This window comes from Brachycentrus maculatus, unplaced genomic scaffold, assembly GCF_059751285.1.
Source record: "Brachycentrus maculatus isolate JH-2025_06_01 unplaced genomic scaffold, ASM5975128v1 h1tg000131l, whole genome shotgun sequence".
Taxonomy (NCBI): domain Eukaryota; kingdom Metazoa; phylum Arthropoda; class Insecta; order Trichoptera; family Brachycentridae; genus Brachycentrus; species Brachycentrus maculatus.
The window spans coordinates 426,484-444,218 of record NW_028280884.1 but is presented as its reverse complement, the minus strand read 5'-3'; the positions used below and the strand labels follow the sequence as shown (position 1 = coordinate 444,218).

Genomic DNA, 17,735 nt, shown 5'->3' with positions numbered 1-17,735 from the left:
CACTTTACACACTAAAAAAAATCATGAAAAGCTTCTTTACATCTCACCAATAGATGTCTTTTTTATCACTTTACACACGTGTAACGTTTACCAATTCTACCCATTATTGACAAGCACACTATTCAAATTCTTGGAGTTTCTATATATATGAACCAATTTCGAAACGTTGTTCTTCAATCATTAGAACTTCACTAGAGACATCTATTGGTGAGATGAAAAATGAGGCGATATTGTGAACAAATATTTGGACACACTCAAAATGTTGTGAATATGAATTAAGTATATTGACGGCTGGGTTTATTGCAATACGAGCTACATCAAAAAGTGGCGATATTTAGTCAAATGAGTGTTATGAGTGAAAGACAACTCTATGCAAAATTATTTTCGTGTTTATGTGTAAATCTTTTGATAAACACACGTTCTACAGCGCATAAAGAATCCTTGTAAGCCAGCCGATGGCAGATGATAATGCCCAGACTCACATATTCCTTTCACATAAAAGGATACTACGTCTCTATTAAGAAGTCTCTAAAATATCACATAATACTCAGATTGTAAAAAAAATATTTATTTTGAAAGAAGAAAAATACACCTGCGTAAATATTTCGTGTAAAAGGTGACAGAATATTAAAATCACTCTCTTTTTTACCGGTATTTTTTTCAATTTTTCAGGTCACGTCTAAATATATAAACGACGGTACGCCGAGCCGAATTTCTGAGGGAAAATTCCAATATTTTGTATATTTTCACGTGTGTAAACATTAAAGTGACGTCTGCTTACCATAAAACACACACCCTTTGATGTGCGAAGGTTCTGTTTCTCAATACCTACCCCTTTCTTCGCACGCGGGGAATGTTATTAAAAACAACATATTTACCTTGCAAACTTTCAGGAGACGGGTATCGGGCGCTGAAAACCATGCTCAAATACATTTTCAAAAAAATAATATATAAGAAAAGGCGAATTTCAAGTCACTCTATAATTGAAAATGGGCGAAAATTACTTTTCAATCCAGTTATATAAAGATAAGGCGTTTGAGATGTGGTGATACAGGCGCATGTTACGGATTCATTGGTTGGAGCGAGTAGGGAACAACGAGGTATTATGCAGGGCTGGGGAGTCTAGATATGTTTTCAATTTTCAATTCAAACCCTTATCCGCACCCCAATGGTGCATAGGGCACTGCATTATACAAACACAGTGTTATGTTGATCGTTAATACACGAAAGAAAGGTGATCAGCCCTCCGCTTCAGGTACCAGTCCAGGGTAATATTGAATAAATATGAGATTAAAAAAATCACTTATATTTATTTGACCCTTCCCCCCTGGGAATCGAACGAGGGACCTCCAGAATGGTAGCCGAGCCTGCTGACCATTACACTACGGAGGCGGACAAATTTATTATTTATGCCAGATATAATACTTACTAAATAAAGTAACACCACAGCGAGACAAATGAATAGGCAATAAAATAAGACACTCAAGCCTGCTTTTTATGATTGCGGAAGTCATATGCAAAATATTTTAAAAAAATAACGCTTACTGCAAAAAGTACATTTGAGATTACTTCCGATCATATTTTTGCGATTTTTCAACTATTTTCTCCTCCTTCAATCTTCAAACCCTTATCCGCACCCCAGTGGTCTATGGGCACTGCATCATATAAACCCAGTGTTATGATCGTTAACATCGTCTTGATCGTTAACACATGAAGGAAAGATGATCAATCCTCCGATTCAGGTACCAGTCCAGGGTAATATGGAATAATTATTAGAGTGAAAAAATCACTTATATTTATTTTATAACTAATACTAATATTTTACAACTAATAAATAATTACTAGTTCTCTAAACTAGTTCTCTAAACTAGTTCTCAGGAATCGTATCCGGGGCCTTCAGAACGGTAGCTAAGCGTGCTGACCATCAAACTACGGAGGCGGCTAAATTTAATTATATTATAAAAATTATACGTTTCGCACAGTGTTGCCAGGTTGATAAATTTTTAGTTTTAGCTTAGGGTATACAATATATGATTATTTTCGTCATAAGGTCAAAAAAGTTTGGAAATCAGTGGCGTAGTTAGAGAACAAAGGAAAAATACTTAAATAGTGTACGTGATGACCGTTTCCCGAGTCGTTCTCGCAATTTATTGCAAAAATTGTATTCTCGGGCCATAAATGCGAGCCACCTGATAAAACTTCGTTATCTTGCCGATTTAATATTTAATTTAAAGAAATAACAATAAAGGCTCTAATCCTTGATCATAACAATTGCAATAACGTGAAGGAATTAACGATAACATTATTTTGAAGCGAGCGGTGGAAGAACAGATTGCTTCGCATTTTACAGCCGAATTAATAATTATTTTTTTTTAAATCTAAATCTCCGAAATCATCTACCCTCTTAACCCTTTATAGCGAGACTTAGGAAAACCAGTAACAATCTGATGAATTTTCAGTTTTTAAGGGGATATTTTAATGCATTTACAGATAATACTTAAAAGAATAATTCCATTACAAGCTCTGCCAAAATTCATGGGTCTGATGGGTAGAGTTATGGTTCAACAAGGTGCTAAGGAGTCAAATTACTTATGGGCTCTAACTCCAAACATAAAGAAGCATAAGGCACTAATAAACTTGGGATAAAGAAGTTTTAAGTAGTAATAATAAAAATAAAACCCTTATCCGTACCCCAATGGTGCATAGGGCATTGCGTCATATAAACGCAGTGTTACCTTAATCGTTTACACATGATGGAAAGGTGATCAGCCCTCCGCTTCAGGTACCAGTCCAGGGTAATATTGAATAAATATTACAGTGAAAAATCACTTATATTTATTTCATCCCCCTTGGGATTCGAACCCGGGACCTCCAGAATGGTAACCGAGCGTGTTGACCATTACACTACGGAGGCGAACAAAAATATATCTAAAGATATCTTTTTAGAAAGAATAAGAACTATAGAGAGGATCATAGGATGTATATATATATATATATATATATATATATATATATATATATATATATATATATATATATATATATATATATATATATATATATATATATATATATATATATATATATATATATATATATATATATATATATATATATATATATATATATATATATATATATATATATATTGTATATATATTGTAAATTGGGTGTAAATAATATGTAAAGTGGGTGTATAATAATAATAAAGTAAACAATGTGTTGCTTTGTAATTAAAGAAACAACGGTAAAAGTTTATTCTTAATTCATCTTTTCAATATTTTTCTATTTATCTGATTCTGAGAGTTCGGACAGTTATATTTATATATATTACGTATCGCTCACTCCTTTCAAGAACGTCATAAATCAAAAACCGTCAATTTTCAGTTGTACATGTTTTCGGAATGCCCAGAAAATGTACTTTATCCCAGAAAAAGAGGCATATTTTTAACTTAATATTTACCCGGTACAGGGCAGAAAGTGTTGTTTTTGCATTTTGAAGAAAAGGTATTGTTCAATTATTTTTATAAATATACTGAATATTTTTCAAAAGGAGAAAAAACCTTCAGGTTTTACCTAAAAACATCTGTTGCACAGTAAATAGTTCAGTAAGTGGCTTGATATTTATTTTTAATACATTGTATTATATTTTTAAACTTTAAAAACGTTCTCCTGGAAAATCAAGTTTTTTTATTTATGACGTTCTTGAAAGGAGTGAGCGATATATAAAATAGCGGTTAATAAAGAAGATAGAAGGGAAGTGAGGAAGATGAAAACTGAGAAGAAGATATGTAGAGCAGTTAAAATAGATAGGAGGCATCGTGTGGCGTAAAGTAATAAAAAACCTGTTTTTTTGACAAAGAGCGGTGGAATATGATAAACATATGTACATAAATTATAACGTACAGTTTGAACTACGGTGTCGGGAATAAATTTAATAAAATTATTTCAGAGTTTTTAAATAAATACTTATTTTTTCTGGAAAGCAATTCTTCTATCAATAGGTAAATAAAAATCTTATTTGTTCATTTGGCATTTAATTTGAAGAACTCCATTTCAAATTTAACAAATATTTTTTGAGTCTACTAACTTGTATTTTAAAGTTAAAAAACACATAAAAATTAATATTGTACAGTATTAATTTGTCCGCCTCCGTAGTGTAATGGTCAGCACGCTCGGCTACCGTTCTGGAGGTCCCGGGTTCGATTCCCAAGGGGGGTAAAATAAATATAAGTGATTTTTTCACTGTAATATTTATTCAATATTACCATGGACTGGTACCTGAAGCGGAGGGCTGATCACCTTTCCTTCATGTGTAAACGATCAAGATAACACTGCGTTAATATGACACAGTGCCCTATGCACCATTGGGGTGCGGATAAGGGTTTGATTTTTTGATGATTAATTTGTAAGTGTTTTTTAACAATAAAATACAATTAAGTAGACTCAAAAAATCTGTGTTTGATTAACCAATTAATACATAAATGAATAAAAATACCTCATCATTAATTTTAAGTAACTTATAGATGGAAGGACTATTATAAATTATTTTAAATAAAGAAATTCTTTTACTCTTTAAAGACCATCAAATTCACGTAATTATAACCTTTTAATGTGTGGTTTTAAAAATTAAACGACTCATTAATAACGTAATATTGATTACGTATCAAGTGTATATTAATGTAACTCACGATTTTCATAAAAAAATGTCTGAAAAGATATTGCGTGTTCAATACTTCCCCTCTTAATTTACTTAATCATTAATACCCACCCCGATAATTTCCTGAAAGTCGGGAGCTGAAAATTTGAAAAGCTGGCATATTTTTTGAAACCGCCGGCTGAATGAATTCTTCGGTAATTTTGAATCTAAAACAAGCTGTCAGGTTAAATCTACGTCTATCATATGGAAGGCTTTACAAGGCTGTTTGGCTGTGGGGGTGGGGGTGAGAACGAGGGTAGGGAGATCAATAATACTATCAAGCGAAACCACGTGGTCTTGGGGGAGTTCTTTTAATTTATAAATTGTGGCGAAATTCTCGGCGCCATTATTTTTTTATATCCCTCCAAGAAATTTCAAAGTTTGAAGGATTAAGCACGAGTACCTACCGAGAGGAAATTTGTTGATCGCATCTTATTTTTAAATATTCACGAGTATTTCGTTTTATGAAGAATTATTTTTGGGAAAACATCGTCTGAGTAGATTTTAAAGGGAAAATAAAGTAAAATGAATCGAGAATTCTCTTGACTCTTATTTATTTAATATTTATATGTATACATGGTCCGCCTCTATAGTGTAATAATGGTCAGCACGCTCGGCAACCATTCTGGAGGTCCCGGGTTCGATTCATAAATATAAGTGATTTTTTCACTGTAATATTTATTCAATATTACCCTGGACTGGTACCTGAAACGGAGGGCTGATCACCTTTCCTTCGTGTGTAAACGATCGAGATAACACTGCGTTTATATGAAGCAGTGCCCTATGCACCATTGGGGTGCGGATAAGGGTTTTATTATTATATTATATTATACATATATATATATATATATATATATATATATATATATATATATATATATATATATATATATATATATATATATATATATATATATATATATATATATATATATATATATATATATATATATATATATATATATATATATATATATATATATATATATATATATATATATATATATATATACGAAGGTATACAGTTTAATTACAATTAATTACAATTTAAAATTTTCTCCTTCTTTTTAAAAACTATTCCAAGACCAATCTAAAATTATTAATATTTATACATGTGGTTGTCAATCATGGACAGAAAAGTAAATATTACACGTGTGAAAGGGGACTAAATAACCAGTTTTCCGTATTCTTTTTCATCTATGTTGAAATATCAAAAATGTAACCCTCTGTGGAGGAACTCAGATTTGTGAACAAGTATTTGAACACACTCAAAATGTTGTGAATAATATTTTCAATTCAAAGGCAGACAAATAAATGCAAAAAAACATAGGTTATCCACTAAATCCATTTATAACACTGGCCAACAATTACAAATTTTATTTTGTAACTGGCATGAAAATACCTGATCTTTATGCACTTTGCATAGTTGAATTCAAAAACGAAAGCAAAAAAATGTAGCACTTCAGATTTTTTAGTTATGAATATTTTTAATTATGATATTGACTTAAGTTTATCTTATTATTTATGTATAAATATATATAAACATATAATGCTATCGTATTCAATATTAATAAGTTAATGTATTTACACTGTTACTCCATAATTATCAATACTTTTTTTGAATTCATTAGACCTTAGACTAAAACATGTATAGATATCAACCACCATTACGGTTTCAACGTATGGGCTCCATACAAACAATAATATGACTGTAACATCAAAACTTGACGTAATACAAGCTTGTCACCATATAGACTTTGAAAAGGAACGATTAACTTAGTCCAAATCAGTCATCAAAATTTCAGTTACAAAATTATTGTTGGCCAGTGTAATTTGCCCTAAAAATATAAAGAAAGATTTTATTTGGTGAAATTTTGTATTTTTTCGTCGGGGATTTCGAAGAAGAAAACCCGCATAATCCGCTTTTCGATTGATGTCATTTTGGAAAATTGAGAGTTTACAGTATTGAAATAAATTTTATCGATATGATATGCGATAAATCGCAATTTATTTTTCTCTAAACCCAGGTAACAATATTTTTGTATTGAAAAATTTAGTATTTATCCAAAAAAAATATGTATGGTTTTGAAAAAAAACAGTTATTAAAAGATTATAAAAAAATCAATAAAAATATTTTTCAATAAACATACCTTTATTTCAAAAGAAAGTCAAATAACATCATATATTCTTTAAAAAATCGAGAGACGTATAGCCCTCAGAGCTGCCGAATGCATTCTAATTGGAGTTTTCGAGATTCGCACCTTGACCAAGGTCCATATTTCAACATATAAGTATGTATAAAATATAATTTTATTTCATTCACAACTTAATCTACCCTAAACCATAAGTCATTAGTTTTTTTCTCATAACCGAATAATCACCTGATTTATTATTCATGGGTTCACCAATTAGAAAAGGATAATTGCGTAATAGAATACTTTCTATTATAACAGTGTTTTTAAAAATTTTAAAGTGACATAAAAATATTGATAGTTTTAGACGTGCCAACAAAATTAAGCATTTGATTAAGCATTATCGATATAAATTAAGAAAGATGTGATGAGATGTTTTGGACATGTAAATCGAACTAATAATAATAATAATAAAACCCTTATCCGCACCCCAATGGTGCATAGGGCACTGTGTCATATTAACGCAGTGTTATCTTGATCGTTTACACATGAAGGAAAGGTGATCAGCCCTCCGCCTCAGGTACCAGTCCATGGTAATATTGAATAAATATTACAGTGAAAAAATCACTTATATTTATTTTACCCCCCTTGGGAATCGAACCCGGGACCTCCAGAACGGTAGCCGAGCGTGCTGACCATTACACTACGGAGGCGGACTAGTAAGAGTAACACAAATTTATGAGGCGTATGCAGTTGAAAATTGAAGCAAAAGATCGAGGAAAACTTGAAATGATCAAGTACCTATTTCAAATATTTGAAAGTAAGCAGGTCAAAAGTCGGGTTAATAGGTGAATATGTATGAAGAGAATGAATGAAAAATAGACACAAATTTAACAGACAGATTTATAGATCTTTCCATTACATTACACTATAAAACATACTTTCTCCGCCTCCGTAGTGTAATGGTCAGCACGCTCTGCTACCGTTCTGTAGGTCCCGGGTTCGATTCCCAAGAGGGGTAAAATAAATATAAGTGATTTTTTCACTGTTATATTTATTCAATATTACCCTGGACTGGTACCTGAAGCGGAGGGCTGATCACCTTTACTTCATGCGTAAACGATCAAGATTACACTGCGTTTATATGACGCAGTGCCCTATGCACCATTGGGGTGCGGATAAGGGTTTTATTTTTAATTATATTATAAAACATACTTCACAAATACACATATACGAAATCATCTACCTATTCTAAAATTTCCCTATTTACTTATTATTATTGGGTAATATATCCTAAATTAAATATGGTTATTTAATTGAATTCTACTTTATTTACATTTATGGTAAGTTACGCGTTTCGTCTTATTAAGACAGTATCAAAAACTTTGTTAATGTCTTAATAAGACGAAACGCGTCACATATCATATTTGTAAATAATGTAGAATTTAATCCAATAACCGTGTTTTATTTAAATTAAACACGGCTATTGGAATTAAATCCAATAACCGTGTTTTTTTATAAATTACTAAATAATTCCAAATGGAATTGTACCAACTGTCTGCAGTTACAATAAATTCCCTATTTACTTCTATTTTATACTCAGATCTAGTACAATCATCTCCTTCAAATACCATGACATTGGATTTATTTTAATTATGAAAAAAAAAAACTGATTTAATTCACAAAACGATTAATTAGTTAAATATTTAGAAAAAAAAAGGAGATTTTATCAAAAAATAAAAATACCAAGATGATTTTCGGCTTGTATATTTATGATAATTCGCATTATCATATTATACGCATTTAATCCTGAAATACGATATTCTGAGTTTCTGAAAAATCTTTCAATTTTCATGGCTTGAATATTCTGAAACAATACATGACGGGTACGCCAGACAGGTTGGCGTAAAATGTGAAGCCTACAACAGTTCAGAACTTCTCACCCCGATACGCGGTGAACCAAAACTCCGAGGGGGCTAATTTAATTATTATCTCAGACTAGTTAAAACAAGACATCTCATTTATGTGAAATTTCGATTTGAATACTTGATTTTTAGCTTTTATAAATCCCAATCTTTTAACTGGCTTTTTTTATCTTTTGTACGGAGTATATGTTATGATTTTACATGCACATACACCAAATTAAAATATGTTAATAATCGTCTTCTTCTTCTTAAACCCTCTGTTTTTTACATGCAGTATATGGGTTTCTTCCATATACTTCCATTTTTTTTGGTCAGTTGCTGCTTACAGCCAAATTTTACCCCCCACAGTAGCTATTTCGACGGACCATATTTTTTGAGGTCTTCCGACGCCTCTTTTATTTTCCCACTGTCTCCAAGATCGGCAGAAAAATTAAAAATTTTAAAACCTGTATACGACCCATCATGAAATATGGGATCGAATGCAGATATGTGATATGGAAGATGTCGTTAAGTGGGGAAGGCAACGAAGATGACAATGGTATCCACATGTGATGACAATAGAACCACTTAGACTCCCTCACATTGCACTGCATGGCCAGCCTCAAAGAAGACGACTCGCCGGCAGACCAAAGATTAACAGTTGGATATCGATATCCCAGGAGGCTTATCCCTCTTAAAAGCAGACCACAAGGCCTAAACTAAAAAGAAGAAGAAGATTTTTCTGTCTAAGAATATAGATAATCTATATTCTATTACATTTATTGTTGACATCTCAACATATGAAGAAGAATATGGAAGTTTGGGCATTTACAGGGCTTACGACCGTCAAAGGCTTATCAAGTGATTCTTTACACACGTAACATTCACTAATTCCACCCATTATTAACAAGCGCACTGCTCAAATTTTCGATACTTCTAGATATATTGATCTAACTCGTAACACAATATGGCCGAGTTTATAATAGTCATCTATGGTAGGACGAGGAAAGCTTTTATTAAGCGAAAACTCTTTCCATTTGTATGTGAAACCCGATTCCTGGATTTTAATTAGATGCTCGACAAACAGGGGCAGGATATATTGCAAGACAGGACCCCACAAGACCCCAAAAATTTAACGATAAAGACCGTGGGAGAACAAAAACATTGAATTGAGAAGATGACCCCAAAAGAGATGGTCCGATGACATAGTCGCTATGGGGGGTAAAAGCAAGGTAGCAAGCAGCAACTGACTGAAGGAAATGGAAAGAAGAGGAAGAGGCCTATATCCAGCAGTGGAGCTTAGGGGATCATGAAGAAGAAGAAGAAGACTCGAGAAACGCTTGAAAACATTATTTTAATCTTATATTAGCTCGTAATTTGAGTGCTTAATTTATAAACAACATTTTGAGCATGTTTTCTTTATTTATTTTAAACGTGATACTATTTTCGAGTCACCGTGTAGTCAGAACGTTAAGTACCACAGCACGTAACGTGTTAAGTTTGTGTTTTGATTTTGGTAGAAGAAAAACAAAACGCAACCGATCGGAATAACATAAATATTGGAAATTTATTCGAAACGTGACCAAAGTCTTAGAATTATTTCACAAGTAGCTCGAACATTCTATTTTAAATAATAAATCCATAAAATACGACACATAACATAAGCTATGTATACATTCTCTTTCTACTCCAACCCTTGTCTGCACCTGAACTTGAAAAATAACACCTTTTCAATCAATACCACGATTTTTTTTTATTTAAAGAAGAAAAGAAAGATAATCGAACTGAATACCATAGTCTCGATTTTCCGGGAATCGGATTATCTGGGATGTTTTATATTCCGAAATTTCCCGAATAAAAGAATCCCAATATTTAACAAAACAAATTATTTTCAAATTATTATGGACAAATATGTGATCAAGTATCGTGTGTATTAATTTATGTTTATTTTTCGTTTATTTTTCGAATTAAAAATATTATTTACAATTTTTTTTCAAAAAATGAGAAAACTCTGTGTTTTTTTAAAATTATTTTTACAAATAATTCAATTTTATACTATTTCTGTGGGACTAAGCGTTTCATTATTATAAATAGGTAACAAATTGCAGTAGAGTGGGTTGGAACGGAGAAACTCTGACTCAAGAGTCCGCGACACTAACCACGGGACCACAACCCGACACAATACACAATGTACATCACATTTTGAGCATGTTAATACTTGTTCACAAATCCGGGTTTCTCCATATAGGAGTTATTTCACACTCTCAACATCTTAACGTAGATGAAGAAGAATTTCCAGACATTACGACCTGCCAAGGCTCAATTACGCACGTGTAATATTCACCAATTCTTAGCTATTATTGACAACCACACTACTGAAATTTTTGGAACTCCTAGATATATTGATCAAACTTGTGACATATCGCTCACTCCTTTCAACAACGTCATAATATGACTTTTTTATATATTATATAAAAAAACTTGATTATTCAGGAGATTGTTTTTAAAGTTAAAGAATATAATAAAATGTATTAAAAATAAATATCAAGCCACTTATTGAGCATTTTACTGTGCAACAGATCTTTTTAAGTAAAACCTGAAGGTTTTTTCTCGATTTGTAAAATATTTAGTATTTTAAAAATAAAAAAAACAATACCTTTTCTTCAAAATGCAAAAACAACACTTTCTGCCCTGTAGCGGCTTATATTAAGTTAAAATTATCCCGCTTTTGCTGGGATATAGTACATTTTCTGGGCAAAATTAACGATTTTTGATTTATGACGTTGTTGAAAGGAGTGAGCGATGTAAGTACATGTGAGTTCACAACAGCCATCTATGTTGAAATAGGGAATGCTTTTATTAAGCAGACTTCCATATTCTTCTTTATTTTTGTTGAGATGTCAACAATGTAAAAAAAATCCTTAGCGGAGGAATCAAGGAGGTAATCAAGATATGTGAGCAAGTATTTGGACACACTCAAAATTTTGTTAAAAAAATATATATTTTGTTTTGAGATTCTCTCTATTTTTCTTTCTGTGTATGACATTATATCTCTCTTTTTTAAGAAGATTCACTTCTATCACGTGCAAAATGCTGCATGCGCATTTTTAAAAATAAAATATATCAAGTTTACAGTTTTTTGTTACATCGTGTATAAAACAAAGAAAAAAACGTGATTAAAAATAAATGGGGCTCGTTTATATTATTTTCTACGCTTCTAATATTAATGTCAATTATTTTTAATTTAAGAAAGGTTTTTCTTTTGAATGAACTCCCTAAAAACCTACCCTTCATATTTTTCACCCTCTGTCGCCTAGTGGTGTTAATTTTAGGAAGGAAACGTCCTTTTATTAAAATAACGTGTTTTTATCATAATAATGTGTTTCCCTCGTGGTTCGTTGCCTATGAGAAACAGAGAAAAATTACCATAATTTTATTTTGAGACTGGTTTGGTCTTATAATTATTTTAATGATTTCATGTCTTTGTAGGTAAATTAACAAATGAGTTACTTATTAGACACGTTTTATGACTTACGATGTCATTCCAATTGCAACTTCTTGTTTAATGGTATTATGGTTCATGCTGTTTTTTTTTCGTAAGGTTCGGAAGAGACGATGAAACCATTTAGTAATGATGGGAATAGCTGATAAAACATCAAATTACTAAACTATTTACTTTTTAGATACCTTTAATGACTCAAATAGTCATTCCAAGTGCTACTTCGTGTTTAATGGTATTATGGTTCATGCTGTTTTTTTTCGTAAGGTTCGGAAGAGACGATGAAACCATTTATGTATGAGGAGATTCATGAATGTGGAAGAGGCGAAGAATGTTTGCAAAGACAGAGTGGTGTGGCGTTCGACTCTCTCTGCCTACCCCCGCGGGGTAACTATAATTTTTCGTCTCATATTGCAGACAACTTCAACTGTGCAACGAAGTTCCTGATTGACCCACACTAGATTATCCCTCTTGTTCCCAACACAGATTCAAATAAAACATCTGTATTTAGTTAGAAGTAACAAAAATCCACTTAATGATAAATAATATATGTCTAAAAATCTTTTACATTACAAGCAAGGAAATAATAAATGCAATTTCCACCTAAAAGAACATTGTTCTACGACTGATCCTCAATCTCATTTTCATTATTTTTCAAACACGTTTCTCTCATCTTTGATCTACGCTAGCGTAGTGTGAAGGTATCTCTGATTCACCCAACCACGTTTTTCCAACAATTAATACGTTCGTGTAGCCAGAGATCGAAGATCCATTTTAGTTTTATTTACGTTCCGGCTTGAAGCGTCAAGATTTCCTGGATTTTCATCAACTACACTCTACAGTTTCATTAATTGATTCGGCAGTCACTTTGTGGTAAAATCTATCCATTTTTAATTAATGTTTTACTCAGTAAATACCTATATTTCTGAAAATCAACTGTGACACGTGTTTATTTATGTAATTAACAATATGACAATGACTAAAGCCTCCCCCCTTTTGTCTGTGTTCCCTCTGATAAGAAATAAAAATTAAAAATTAAAATTAAATTAGTAAATAAAAATAAGAAACAGTTGTACATGAAGTTTAAATATAATAAATAAATAACGTTGTCCGCTTCCGTAGTGTTATGGTCAGTACGCTCGGCTACCGTTCTAGTAAATAAATAAATAAAAATAAGTAGCTCCTACCCCATCTTCAACCTTCAACGTCCCAAGGACCCAACTCTAAAATTTAGAATTAGCTTCACATACGGTGTTTGAAAATGATGCGGAATGCACCGAAACACGTGACACAGTAGATTTTAAGAAATAGTGGTATTTACTAAGTAAAATATTAATTAAAAATACATTCTTTAGCCTTAACTACCAGAGTTTTTTGTCGTATTTTAATTTATCAAAAAAATTATCGAACTTTTATTTTTCGAATTCATGAAATGAATTCATGAATTTTGAAGCATTCATGAAATGAATTAAAGTAAACGAAAATAAACTCTGAAGCTCGTTATTAATTGCTCGACATACTTTAAATTCCAATAACTTTGTACTATAATGAAATTAATATAATTTTAATCTAATATTGTGTACACTAAATTAATTCTTCAATAAGCCCTGTATATACCAAGACTTCCATATTCTTCTTCGTCTATATTGAGATTTAAAAATAACCCGAATTTGTGAACAAGGATTCAAACGTACCCAAAATTGTGAATAAAATACCTGATCAAATTAAAAGCTTCACAATGTTTTCAGGCGTCTTTCAGTATGCCGCTTCCGTCCGCTTCCGTATTGTAATGGTCAGCACGCTCGGCTACCGTTCTGGAGGTCCCGGGTTCGATTCTCAGGAGGGGTAAAATAAATGTGAGTGATTTATTCACTGTAATATTTATTCAATACTACCCTGGACTGGTATCTGAAGCGGAGGGCTGATCACCTTTCCTTCATGCGTAAACGATCAAGATAACACTGCGTTTATATGACGCAGTGCCCTATGCACCATGGGTTTTATTTATTTATTTTCAGAATGCATATAAATTGGGAAGGATATTACATACATGTAAAAATAAATGGGTTTATTTGAAATTGTGTGCTGAGAAACATACATTATTAAACATATATATATATATATATATATATATATATATATATATATATATATATATATATATATATATATATATATATATATATATATATATATATATATATATATATATATATATATATATATATATATATATATATATTTATATATACATATATATATATATTCAACTTTATTATTAAGTTACGATATAATGTTTTAATAAATCTTTATTTTGCAAGTTGTAAAATGTAACTTTATAAAATAAAACTACTTTGTTTTTAACAACTGATAAATATTGTTTTTAAACATTGGTACTTTACTCTAACCGGTTTCGACAAGAACTTTGTCATCATCAGGGTTAATCGTGTACTAACCTAACCTAACCCTGATGATGACAAGGTTCTTGTCAAAAATAGTTTGGGAAAAGTACCAATAAAAATTTAATAAAAACAAAGTAGATTTATTTTATAAAATATGCCACAAAGTATTTGCGAAAAACATCTAAGAAAATAATGCAAAATGTAATATCACAAAACGAGTCCTTGAGGTATTGATTGTACTATCCTTCTTGTTGTTTTTGCGATACTACGATAAAATAAATGTGATTTCATCGTAAAGTCGTGGAAATTGGAAAATGTTGGAAGCATCGTAAATTCTACATTGCAGAATTCTAGATGTACTGCATATTATCAAATATTCACGTCATTTCCGTAATAAATACAACAAAACACAGATTTAACCCCTCTCGTATAGATACAGACAAATACCAACATAATACTGCGGCAACCCTATACAAGTAACAAACGGAAACATAACCTCGTTTCTGGCACGTGCAACCTTTTGAAAAATTAGAGATACGACAAAAGGATTAGACTCACCGACATCTGACGGCATTTTGAGTGGGCCCAGTAGGTCCTTGATCTGAAGGACGCTAAGGGTGTTGGTCAAAATTTGGGAAAGAATGTTTACTTCGAGAGGAACTTCTTAACCTCAAAACTGTGCGCAGAACGCGGCGCGGGAAACGAGAAATGCTCGATGCAGTCAAATGTCAACACGCCACGAATAATCCGAACAATTATTGAATTTTCAGCATTTAAACATTGTTGGTACTGAAAAGAGTCACTAAAGTCACGATTGTACAGTTTAACACGTAAAATGTTTCACACAGTAATTAATACTTTTAAAAACACACGATTTAATTGCAGTTTTTTTTACACTTTATAGTAGAAATGTATGTATATTTAAATTACTGATCAGACAAAATTGGTGCACTTATACGAATATATCATTATAAATATGTAATAATTATAATATAAATATTTTTATGTGATTGCTTACTTATTATATATTAAAATTTTAGTAAGGATATTTTAGATATGTTTAAACTTGAGGTGGTTTTAAGATTCAAGGTTTTTGCGGTGGTTTAAGACGCCGATTGATATGATTTGATATTTGATTTTTTTGACAATATGGTCACGCGGTTCTGAAACGCGCTTCAAATTGTTTTGACAGCTGAGTGCAGCACGTTTTGGCGGTAATTCCCCCGGAAAGGTTGACGAGCGTCTCCCGGGCTATTCTGGCGCGTGTTTGAGCGGATTTTTCGCAAGATTTGTGTGATCAGAATGTACGGAACGATGCGACGGACACATGCAGTAACAACTTCGCGCAATAATGATAAAACAACATTTTTGGTATCGCAGCATCGCCCCGGGCATGCGCAGACGGCCGAACCGTATGCGTATAATCTAGCAGCCCGTTCACATTTGGAAAAGGAACGAGGAGGTTCTAAGTTTAAATTAATTTTGACAGCTGTCAGATTGGACAATTTAGAAAAGCTGAGCAAATATTTATGTTGGATCACCCTTAAGGAATCGCTCAAATTCGTTTCGTGAAACTTTGCATCATTATTTACGATTTATAAATGACTTCTTAGAGGTTCTAATCAATCTAATAAAAGGGGCGTACCTGCCTTCCAAATCCATACTTAGTCATGCTTCCAAATTTCTGACGTGAAAATAAAAATATAAATTAATTTGAAAAACTAACTATCTCGACTAAAATTATTTAAAACTCTCCTTATAATTTATCGTTCACTTTGTGAAATACCACTTAAAAGTGGTATTACACTTTTAAGTGGTATAACACAAAGTGAACGATGACTGATAAGGCGAGTTTTAACATACATTGCTTTTTCATACAAAATATTTTATGATTTTATCTTTCAACTATAAAACAAAATGATTTATTTCAAATAAATAATAATTTGACCAGCAAATAATCAATATATCTGAACAACAAAAAAAAACATTGTAAAAAAATATCTAAATTTTTAAATGACTTGTAATTTTTGCTAATAATCAATTTACATGTATGTATATGTTATATAAAAATCTTTTTGCTAAAAAAAATATTTTACCAAAAATATTTTGTGATACTGTTTATTTGAAATTAAAGTGCATCATTTGATACTCTTATGAAACTGCATCTATTGTACTGCCGCCGAAAGTTTTTTCTTTCAATAAGTACGTATTGGACAATTCACTGGACAGTTTTTACTGGGAGATTTTATGGAGGAAAAAAGGAATTTTTTATTTAAAAACGTTTGATATTATAAATAAAAACATTAAAAAATAAAACGAAAAGGACCCGTTGTAAGTTTGGTGCGAATATGTCCAAAAACCATTAGAAATAAATTTTTGAAAAATACCTATTGACTGCCTATTTTTTTCCATATAAATGAGCAAAAACTATGTTTTTGTAAAATAATTTATGTTAATTTGATATACACGAATAAAAAAATTTAAATCACGATTTCGCCACAAAGAGAACATTGAATTAAACAGGACTTTTAGCGCTTGTGCTAGGAAGATTGCCTACATCAGGAGCAAGTTTTCAGGTAAAACAATCTGATTTCTCAAAACAAGAGGTGTCATAATCTTATATTTTTGTTTATTTATTGATTTTGCGTTTAATTTGTAGAACTCCATTTTAATTTATGTATTAATTTTAAATCAAACACAGATTTTTTGAGTCTACTAAGTTTGAGTCTACTTAGTAGACTCAAAAAATCAGTGTTTGATTTAAAATTAATACATAAATTATATTTTTGTAATTACCAATTTTAACCGGCAAGTCGTTTCCTCGCTGGGTGAGGATAGAACTCCACATCTTTCTGTCTTTAAATTCTTTGCCCTTTTCATGTTTTTGCATATCCTAGCGATTAATTCTTTCAAATCCCATCTGTCCACTTTTAAGTATTTCAAATTCTTTAAGTATTTAAAACCGCTTCTTTATTTAGCCTCTACCAAATATATAATGTTTTTATTTTTCCATCCGTTTCTCACTTTTTCGTTCCAAATGTCAAAATGTTTCAATGCCTTTATAAAAATGTTAATTTGGGAAAAAAACATCAAGTAAAA

General features: G+C 31.4%; 1 protein-coding gene across 1 annotated transcript in view; it reads right to left on the bottom strand.

The window, feature by feature from the left end:
- LOC148309305 (uncharacterized) overlaps positions 1-15,311 on the bottom strand; it is a 205,539-nt gene extending 190,228 nt beyond the window's left edge. The window contains exon 1 of the mRNA XM_088260266.1: positions 15,195-15,311. Coding sequence (XP_088116392.1) covers positions 15,195-15,210 — 16 coding nt within the window. The 5' untranslated portion in view covers positions 15,211-15,311. The remainder of the gene's footprint in view (positions 1-15,194) is intronic.
- Between the last annotated feature and the right edge of the window lie 2,424 nt (positions 15,312-17,735).